This window comes from Mytilus edulis, chromosome 13 (genome assembly GCF_963676685.1).
Source record: "Mytilus edulis chromosome 13, xbMytEdul2.2, whole genome shotgun sequence".
In the NCBI taxonomy this organism is placed as follows: Eukaryota; Metazoa; Mollusca; class Bivalvia; order Mytilida; family Mytilidae; genus Mytilus; species Mytilus edulis.
The window spans coordinates 69,843,197-69,854,754 of record NC_092356.1 but is presented as its reverse complement, the minus strand read 5'-3'; the positions used below and the strand labels follow the sequence as shown (position 1 = coordinate 69,854,754).

The following is an 11,558-nucleotide window of genomic DNA, read 5'->3' as shown; positions in this document are numbered from 1 at the left end:
TCGCATTCTCTAACAAAGAGCTTCAATTCTTTTGTTCTATTTCAACCGGGTTTCCGCCTGATTTGGTATAACATGAACCAAATCTTGTGGATTGGTTCTTAACTTTAAATTTAAGATGAAGCAAGTACTCCTGATTGGTTATGAACTTCAGAATGTAATTGGATCAAGTATTCTGGACTGGGGTTGAAGTCATGAAACTTTGCTCAGTGCTCGAAGCACAAAATAAGCTCGAAACTTGAAATTCAGCATTTTGATTGGTTGATTTTGGAGTACGAGTACAAACAACTAACTGGAAAGTTTTATGACTTCAGGGCCAGGTCCTAGCTTTTGAATTAAGATGGACCAAGTATTCTAGATCGATCCCGAAGTTTTGAATTTAGTTGAACCAAGTATTCTGGATGGTCCTGGCTTTTGAATTTAACTGGACCAAGTTTTCTGGAACGGTTTCGAACTAAGAATTCAGCTGGGCAAAGAATTCCGACTTGTTCCTGGACCTTTGAATTTTAAAAACTGGACCAAACATTCTGGATTCGTTTGGAACTTTCGAATTAAACCGGACCAAGTATTCTTGATTGGTCCCGAACTTTTTAATTTAACTGGACCAAGTGTTCTGGATTGTCCTTCAACTTTGATATTTAGCTGAACCAAGTATTTGGGATTGGTCCTTAACTTTTGAATTTAAATGGACCACGTATTATTGATTGATCATAATCTTTGGAATTTAGCTAAATCAACTATCCTCGATAGGTCATAAGATTTGGAAATTAGCTTGACCAAGTATTTGGGATTGGTCCGTAACTTTGGAACTTTGCAGGAATAAGACCTTTGTATTTCTAATGGATCCTGAAGTATTGAAGTATTGAAAGAGAAACACAAAAATGTTGATGAGGCCAAAAGAATGCTTTTGACATTTTTACCCACCATGTCTGTTTGTTTTGTTAACACATCGACTGTCATGCAAGTCAGAGGTTTAGCTAGCTACAAAACCAGGTTTAATACACCATTTTTATACATAAGAAAATGCCTGTACAAAATCAGGATTATGACAGTTGTTATCCATTCTTTTGATGTGATTGAACTTTCGATTTTTCCATTAGATTAAAGACTTTCCATTTGAATTTTCCTCGGAGTTCTGTATTTTTTACTTTTGTTATTTTACTATATCAATATGTCAAGGTTCTGTCATGTTTCACATGCCAGTTAATTACGCATAGATATGGGATATAAGGTAGAAAAATGAAAATAACTTAAAGAAACTGTAATATTTTATTAAGTCAAACATCTCTGTTGCTGGTACATAGTTTTAAATCACTATAATGTAAGTAAATAAAAAAGATGTGTACACATCTAATTTATGAGACTTGAAACCATGTAAATAAATATCAGGATTCAATGAGAACAAATATATTATATTTAAAACTGCCCAACATTCAATGAGGATCATATGCAAATATTTTCCATCAATCCCAAAATAGTTTCAAAATATGTCTCAATGTTGCTTAAAGGATATTTTTTTTTAAATTGGGCAATCTAATTCAAAACATATGTTTGTGCCATATTTTTCATTTGAACAAAACGAAATTGTTAAAGTTTGCAAGTAGATTCAGAGAAAACAAGAATGTGTCCCAAGTACATGGATGCCCCACTCGCACTATCATTTTCTATGTTCAGTGGACCGTGAAATTAGGGTCAAAACTTTAATTTGGAATTAAAATTAGAAAGATCATATAATAGGGAACATGTGTACTAAGTTTCAAGTTGATTAGACTTCAACTTCTTCAAAAACTACCTTGACCAAAAACTTTAACCTGAAGCGGACGGACGAACGGAGGCACAGACCAGAAAACATAATTCCGCTCTACTATCGTAGGTGGGGCATAAAAATGATTTTCCCTAGCTTGTAGTATTGGACTTTAATGCCACCAATGCCACTGTGTATGCCACTTGATCAACAAGTGATTGTGTGCACTGGTTAATGTTATAATGTGCAGACAATGGGAGAATGTTTATCATTATTTTCTTTTACTCCTGTATATTTGTTTTTAATAACACAGACATATTGACCAGATGTATATATATATATATAGTATCAAACTTATACAATTTCTATGCAATAAAGAAAAAGGAAACCAAAACTGAGCATATTAACACACATATTCACACAAATCTATTCCACATTCATTCATATACATTAAAATGCCTTTATAAACACTCCTTAAAGTTTGTATCACAATACAGCAAAATAGAATGATCATAAATGTAATTCTTATCTATAATTTTTGTGCTAGTAAGATTTTCTTATTGGAAAATTCAGACCCTTCTTGATCTCAAATGAGAATAATTAGTTAAAAAAATGTCTACAAATATCACTCGTTATAAATTGAGAACAATCCAATATTGGATTCCCTTTATATACGTGTCCCGTATGAGAACAGACCATGACAAAACAACTGTTGTATGCCCAATGTGAATAATCCCGGACATAATTATTTATATAATTTATAAGTACATTCTTAAATAAGAAATTCTTATCTTTTAAACAGATACTTTAATGAAAAACGTTTAGGTATTTCTATTTAACTCACTGGCTCTTAGTCAATTAAGACCTTACTCTATCACATATTCCGAGAACAGGGTTTGAACTCACAACCTGTGTTGCCAGGTTAAGTAAACAAAAGGAAATAGGTACTGAAATTGTTTACTTCAAAGGCTTCATACTTTTTGCTTGGAAATCCACAAATGCCCTAATCCAAGGAAAACCATGTTTTTAATTCTTATTTGCACAACAAATCTTTTGAATGATTCATATCTTATTAATAACACAGTTAAACAGCTACAAACCAGATTGCACATTGACACCCATAAGGAGTCAAAGAAAGGGGAACAAATATAAGAGCTGAATACAAACAATAGCTATTTTATAGCTCCAATGTTCTCTTAAATAGATACATAACATTTACATGTGTGAAGGAACATTCAAAACATCATCTATCTGATTAGAATACAGATCTTATGTCCATGTTAAGCTAACAAGGATCTCACAACACTCCTTTCTACTTTCTGTTCTGGTTATTATTATATCAACCAATGAAATTTCTGAAGGTGTACATAAAACAGAAAGTAGAACTGTGATTTTTTTAATCCTTGTTAATTGAGCATGGACATAATGTCTGTACTTGAATCTGATTGAAACCATATTTGACATCAAGAGCAAAGGTCAAAGGGCTCATAAAATAAATCCCATCTAAGACTATCTCAAAGTACAAACATCTTGATAACATTTGAAGTGGCATATCAGTGATTTAATGTCATCTTTGAATAACTGAATAACATAAAACCATCCAGAAATCTATTGTTCTATTAACATTCACTGTTCCTGTAGCCCCTTACACACTGTTGTATATTCTTCTTCTAACACTTTATATTAAGACAAAATTTCAGAAATAATTAGATTCGGATTAACAATTTTGAACTATTTTCTTATTATGACAATTCAAATGTGAAATCATTTTTTTTCCAGTAAAATAAATGCTACCAAGATAAATATTTTGACATCTTATGATAAAAAGTAACTCCAACTTGCAGCTACAATATTATGGTTTTAAATACTCATTGTTTTTACAAATCAGAAAAATTGATCTGTCATAAAAATCCATCCACATTTACAAAATAAATGATTTATTTTAGTCAAGAACCATCTTTGAGATGGTACATACAGCTGTAAATTATGACTAAAAGTATAATCTTTGAGATAGTCCATATACTTCACAAATACATGGACAAAAGTTTTTCTGACAAACATCCATGACGATTCATCCATTACAAACATTCCATTCATTCTAACGTTTCCTTTTCTCAATCTTCCATTGTTGAATTTTCTTCTTGAGATCTGTAGCTATAAACAAACATATATATAACTGTTATTTACGGTTCACTTAAGATATTACATTTTCTCTACTATTACAAATTCAGTTCTTCCAATAAATATTTTCTACCTCAGGAGTAGATTACCTAAGCTGTAATTTTTGGACCTTAATGCTCTTCAACTTCTAACTTGATTTGTCCTTTTTGAAACTTGATCTTATTAAACTTTTCAGTAGTGTGAATTCAAAGTCTCTAATGTTAACATATAGGTTATAATCCATTTGGATGGAAAGATCTATTCTAAATGTCAAGGGTAATTTATGTTTACATACCTGGTTTTAATTCATCCTCAGTGAGGGGCTGTCTATTGAATGGGTCGGTCTGTGAGTTTAATAAATGCCTCATTATAATGGACTTTTCCATCACTGTTCCACTAGGTAATATCACAGGGTCATCTAGTAACGTGTCCATTAAAGGATCTGAAAATATATAAAGATGATACTATAAATCTATCTGTCATCTAATAAGGTGTCCATTAAAGGATCTGAAAATATATATAGATGATACAATAAATCTATCTGTCATCTAATAAGGTGTCCATTAAAGGATCTGAAAATATATATATTGATCTGATATATGTATGTAACTATATGGTCGGGTTGTTGTCGCTTTGACACATTCCCCATTTCCTTTCTCAATTTTATGTAACAAAATTGTAACTAACAAAACTGAATGTATATCTATATAACTTGAAATATCTTAAACCTAATTAGCCATATATTTTTAAAATTTCAACCTGTGATGAAAAGATTTGTTTTATTTGTTTTGTTTGGAAACAAAGTTAAGCCACAACTTCTCGTGATGCAGAAAACAGTAACAGACTGGGAAATGCAAAAATAATGTGTATAGAAACACACTACATCAATCAGGCCTTGATGTCCAAAGTAGATGTAACTAACAAAATATTACCTTTGAATTCTTCAGGAATTTCCCCATAGTCCGTTTCTGCTAAGTTTTTATCCCTGACCAATTCTTCAACTTTATCTTGTAGTTTACGGAATTTATCAATCTCTTGTTCAGTCTTAATCCTGGCTCGTCTCATTCTACCTATTGCATCATCAAACAATTCCTTTTTATAGGACCTCTAAAATACAAAATATACCAAGTTTGTAATATATATATATATACCAAAGCAGTTACACTCATTGTAAAATGTATTTAGATTCTTTCTGTTTAGGATATAACTGTATTGTATTTTATGCTCCAGTGACATCAATTAGTGATTCTAATGCAATTTGGATGTCACAATTTTTTTCATTGGCTGAAAGTTGCCGTTAAATCCACAGTTGACTAGGCATAACTAAGGAGGGATCCGCCATTTTAAATTGATTGAATCAACAAACGTTTGATTACTACTATATAATCGAAAATAAAACAACACCTCAAATTCACGGTTTTAATGTAATTTTATCCAAATTTGAAGCATACAGGTAACGTAATAACCTCCAGTTTGTAAGTTTCATTTTTATGACGTCATTTTTAGCCTGACGTCTTTGTACCAATATCATTCATGAAGTTTCGCGCAGTTTTTTCTATTTGTCAAATTAAGACATTTTTTCAGGTTTTATCGTATTTTTTCTTTTTGTAATGCATTAGAATTGGAATAACAGTACTGTAGTTGAAGAGTTGCCACCGTCAATTTTGATTTGACGGTCACAAATCTCGGTTTTACTGTCTCTGCTAGCGTCGCCAGTAAAACTGGATTTGCGACCAGCAAATCTACAATTGACTGTGGCAACTCTTCAACTATAGTACTGTTATTCCTTAATTTTAAGTTTTTCTGTTGATATTTTAGCGCAGCAGGTTAACGGGTATTTGTGACCATCAAATCACCAATTGGTGCTGTCAAAGCTTAAATACAATATTGTTATCTCAATTCTAATGAAACTGACAGATAGCTGACCCATTTATATATGAAATCAATTACATTTCAGAACATGATCTTGGTCAGGTCTTTAATGTCTAGGGGTAGAAAAAACTTTTTTTATCTTATATCTTCATACATTTTCTAGTCAATTTACAGAAATTTCCAAATTAGAGATAAGTTATGGCACAGTGTTGAATATATACTTGATTTAATGGTATTCTCGGTTAGGAAATGTCAAGCAACAGTGATGTCAACAGAAAAGTGTCATCATAGCTAATCAGGCTTATTGTTTAATATACCCATATTTAACCTGAATTAGTTTTGCATACAATATATAAATACTGGTCTTGTCCATTAAATCATGTTCAATGATTTGCAGATAGAATAGTATTGTACATAAGATAATGATGTGTAATGTCCAGTCATTGTTGTTTGTCTATTTCTTATCTGTTTTGACTAAATGGTTGTCTGTTTTAATTGGACAAACAAATTATTGTTTTCCCAGCTGATAGGTTTCCAATAAAAGATATAGGTATGTAACCCTTACAAATGTGTTGATAACTGTATATAGACAGAACCTGCAGCGACTTAGTAAGAAAGTTCTATGATTTTTGAAAAACAGATATTTATGAAATGTGGAATAATCACTGTGTAGCAATAATATTACTTCACATATGATCAATGTCTATTTTAACTACATTCTTGATGTATCTATTGTCTCCCTTGATAGCTTTTCTACACTTTACAGTGAGCTTCCAAATTATAAATGTAAATATATTCCCATTGAAGTTTCTAATCAGAATTACTTTATGCATGTATTCCTCTATGAATATAATGTTGTGTCATTTTATTACAAGAAATGGTACAAAGTACATATGACTGATCTGTTCTTTGCAAGTGCCAACAAACACTTGTATAATAAATATAAGAAGATGTGGTATGAGTGTCAACTCTCTATCCAAGTAATAATTTGTAAAAGTAAACCATTATAGTTCAAAGTACAGTCTTCAACATGGAGCCATCACTCACACCGAACAGACAGCTATGAAGAGACCAAAAACTTTCTTATTATTCCTTACTTCATCATTAGCTATAGTTTTAGCAAAATCATCACAGTCTAAATGTAGATATATATCGGTTAAACTATCCAGCAGTTTTTTAGGTTCCCATCCATATTTCTCTGGGTTTTTCACCTTTAAGTTTTTACACTTTGACCCACATAGCTGTTGCAGGTTAAAATTTAACATAGCTGCCAGTCTGTCCCCTAAATGCTAAAATTAGAAAGGAGGTTGAAATAAAACACATTTGTCAATACTTCGTCACATATAGAGATTACAAAGAAAGGTTAAAGACATTTACTAATCTGAAATGTTAATAAAACATTCAACAACAGATGTATAGATGTATGGCATCTAGATGCTGGAATTAGTAAAATGATCATAAATTAAAATAGAGCTCCCATCTTTTTATTTGTTTATTCAATAGAACACAGAATGAATCCTTCAAAGAACCTACAGGACTTCTTTAAATTAGAGGCTCCAAGGAGCTTTTATCGCTTACCAAGCAAATAAGTTTAACATTAAAAAAATTAACAACAGGAGCACCCATTTTTAACGACCCATGTATTAAAAAAGATGGCAAGATTTAATCAAGACTTACTGAGTCCAGAAAAGGACCAATAATTTTCTGTGTAAGATAGTGGAACATATCAACTGTTTCTGTGGCCAGGGTGAGGTAAGATCGGCATTGCTTCTCATCCATGGCTAGTTGTCGTTGTCGTGATTGTTGCTGCTCCTGAAAATACAAAATCCATGAAAACTCTTATCTTAGCAACCATCTCCCTAATTTTTTCCTGTGCATCATAGACATAATTGACCCACTGTTTCCTATCCAACCTGACATAAAATCTGGCAATTGAATATTTAATCTAGCAATTGAAAATTAATTCAAATACAAAGTAGACATTAAAGTATTAACATAAATCCTGAGTTTTATGCGTATCTTTCTTGAATCAATGATAATTGTGTAAAATGATGCAAGTTTTTTTTCAGGGAAGACATGTTTCATCTGTAATATAAGCACAATGGTTTTTTTAACAGGTAACCCCAAAAATCACCCACAAAAAAAAAAGTAACAGATTCCAATATTTATATAATTAAAAAGAAAAGTTTGAAATTTTAGTTGATATCTGTTTTTTAATTGTGAATTTACATAAAGTGTGGTACAGGTGACAGAAAAAGTATCTCTTTGTGGCTACTTATATAAAGTGGACCCTACCAATAACTATAATATATTTCAATAACTCTGGACATATAATTCAGGTAGAATAATTCAACAATACATTATAAGTCAGTCAGGGCTTCCATAATATATTTGAGCCAGGTGGACATTTAGCTCAGACAAAATAATTCAACAATATATTGTGAGTCGTAACTGTTTAATTCCCATTTACTAATTAATATTACTACTTTCTTACCCTTGACTGTTTCTCCCATTCGTCTGTATTTTCTAATGCCTCTTGAATTTACTAAATAATATTACTACTTTCTTACCCTTGATTGTTTCTCCCATTCTTCTGTATTTTCTAATGCCTCTTGAATTTACTAAATAATATTACTACTTTCTTACCCTTGACTGTTTCTCCCATTCTTCTGTATTTTCTAATGCCTCTTGAATTTACTAAATAATATTACTACTATCTTACCCTTGACTGTTTCTCCCATTCTTCTGTATTGTCTAATGCCTCTTGAATTTACTAAATAATATTACTAATTTCTTACCCTTGACTGTTTCTCCCATTCTACTGTATTTTCTAATGCCTCTTGAATTTACTAAATAATATTACTACTTTCTTACCCTTGACTGTTTCTCCCATTCGTCTGTATTTTCAAATGCCTCTTGAATTTACTAATTAATATTACTACTTTCTTACCCTTGACTGTTTCTCCCATTCTACTGTATTTTCTAATGCCTCTTGAATTTACTAAATAATATTACTACTTTCTTACCCTTGACTGTTTCTCCCATTCTACTGTATTTTCTAATGCCTCTTGAATTTACTAAATAATATTACTACTTTCTTACCCTTGACTGTTTCTCCCCTAAATAATATTACTACTTTCTTACCCTTGACTGTTTCTCCCCTAAATAATATTACTACTATCTTACCCTTGATTGTTTCTCCCATTCTACTGTATTTTCTAATGCCTCTTGAATTTACTAAATAATATTACTACTTTCTTACCCTTGACTGTTTCTCCCCTAAATAATATTACTACTTTCTTACCCTTGACTGTTTCTCCCCTAAATAATATTACTACTATCTTACCCTTGATTGTTTCTCCCATTCTACTGTATTTTCTAATGCCTCTTGAATTTACTAAATAATATTACTACTTTCTTACCCTTGACTGTTTCTCCCATTCTACTGTATTTTCTAATGCCTCTTGAATTTACTAAATAATATTACTACTTTCTTACCCTTGACTGTTTCTCCCCTAAATAATATTACTACTTTCTTACCCTTGACTGTTTCTCCCCTAAATAATATTACTACTATCTTACCCTTGATTGTTTCTCCCATTCTACTGTATTTTCTAATGCCTCTTGAATTTACTAAATAATATTACTACTTTCTTACCCTTGACTGTTTCTCCCATTCTTCTGTATTTTCTAATGCCTCTTGAATTTACTAAATAATATTACTACTTTCTTACCCTTGACTGTTTCTCCCATTCTACTGTATTTTCTAATGCCTCTTGAATTTACTAAATAATATTACTACTATCTTACCCTTGACTGTTTCTCCCATTCTTCTGTATTTTCTAATGCCTCTTGAATTTACTAAATAATATTACTACTTTCTTACCCTGGACTGTTTCTCCCATTCTTCTGTATTTTCTAATGCCTCTTGAATTTACTAAATAATATTACTACTATCTTACCCTTGACTGTTTCTCCCATTCTTCTGTATTTTCTAATGCCTCTTGAATTTACTAAATAATATTACTACTATCTTACCCTCGACTGTTTCTCCCATTCTTCTGTATTTTCTAATGCCTCTTGAATTTACTAAATAATATTACTACTATCTTACCCTTGACTGTTTCTCCCATTCTTCTGTATTTTCTAATGCCTCTTGAATTTACTAAATAATATTACTACTTTCTTACCCTTGATTGTTTCTCCCATTCGTCTGTATTTTCTAATGCCTCTTGAATTTACTAAATAATATTACTACTATCTTACCCTTGATTGTTTCTCCCATTCGTCTGTATTTTCTAATGCCTCTTGAATTTACTAAATAATATCACTACTTTCTTACCCTCGACTGTTTCTCCCATTCTTCTGTATTTTCTAATGCCTCTTGAATTTACTAAATAATATTACTACTTTCTTACCCTTGATTGTTTCTCCCATTCGTCTGTATTTTCTAATGCCTCTTGAATTTACTAAATAATATTACTACTATCTTACCCTTGACTGTTTCTCCCATTCTTCTGTATTTTCTAATGCCTCTTGAATTTACTAAATAATATTACTACTATCTTACCCTTGACTGTTTCTCCCATTCTTCTGTATTTTCTAATGCCTCTTGAATTTACTAAATAATATTACTACTTTCTTACCCTTGACTGTTTCTCCCATTCTTCTGTATTTTCTAATGCCTCTTGAATTTACTAAATAATATTACTACTTTCTTACCCTTGACTGTTTCTCCCATTCTTCTGTATTTTCTAATGCCTCTTGAATATTTCTAATGCTTCTTGAATTTACTAAATAATATTACTACTATCTTACCCTTGACTGTTTCTCCCATTCTTCTGTATTTTCTAATGCCTCTTGAATTTACTAAATAATATTACTACTTTCTTACCCTGGACTGTTTCTCCCATTCTTCTGTATTTTCTAATGCCTCTTGAATTTACTAAATAATATTACTACTTTCTTACCCTGGACTGTTTCTCCCATTCTTCTGTATTTTCTAATGCCTCTTGAATTTACTAAATAATATTACTACTTTCTTACCCTGGACTGTTTCTCCCATTCGTCTGTATTTTCTAATGCCTCTTGAATTTACTAAATAATATTACTACTATCTTACCCTTGACTGTTTCTCCCATTCTTCTGTATTTTCTAATGCCTCTTGAATTTACTAAATAATATTACTACTATCTTACCCTTGACTGTTTCTCCCATTCTTCTGTATTTTCTAATACCTCTTGAATTTACTAAATAATATTACTACTATCTTACCCTTGACAGTTTCTCCCATTCGTCTGTATTTTCTAATGCCTCTTGAATTTACTAAATAATATTACTTCTTTCTTACCCTTGACTGTTTCTCCCATTCTTCTGTATTTTCTAATGCCTCTTGAATTTACTAAATAATATTACTACTATCTTACCCTTGACTGTTTCTCCCATTCGTCTGTATTTTCTAATGCCTCTTGAATTTACTAAATAATATTACTACTATCTTACCCTTGACTGTTTCTCCCATTCGTCTGTATTTTCTAATGCCTCTTGAATTTACTAAATAATATTACTACTTTCTTACCCTTGACTGTTTCTCCCATTCTACTGTATTTTCTAATGCCTCTTGAATTTACTAAATAATATTACTACTATCTTACCCTTGACTGTTTCTCCCATTCTTCAGTATTTTCTAATGCCTCTTGAATTTACTAAATAATATTACTACTATCTTACCCTTGACTGTTTCTCCCATTCTTCTGTATTTTCTAATGCCTCTTGAATTTACTAA

At 31.3% G+C, this 11,558-nt stretch overlaps 1 protein-coding gene across 2 annotated transcripts in view; it reads right to left on the bottom strand.

Moving 5' to 3' along the window:
• Positions 1–1,252: 1,252 nt before the first annotated feature.
• The window catches only part of LOC139501642 (ubiquitin conjugation factor E4 B-like), a 47,558-nt gene continuing 37,252 nt past the window's right edge, over positions 1,253–11,558 (bottom strand). The window contains exons 22-26 of one of the 2 annotated variants that reach the window (XM_071290772.1): positions 7,451–7,585; positions 6,871–7,062; positions 4,834–5,008; positions 4,197–4,343; positions 1,253–3,895 (exon numbers count right to left, since the gene is read on the bottom strand). In XM_071290772.1, the coding sequence (XP_071146873.1) occupies positions 3,840–3,895; positions 4,197–4,343; positions 4,834–5,008; positions 6,871–7,062; positions 7,451–7,585 (705 nt within the window). In that variant the 3' untranslated portion in view covers positions 1,253–3,839. Of the gene's footprint in view, positions 3,896–4,196; positions 4,344–4,423; positions 4,474–4,833; positions 5,009–6,870; positions 7,063–7,450; positions 7,586–11,558 lie in introns of those variants that run through there. The other variant, XM_071290773.1, reaches the window with a different exon arrangement.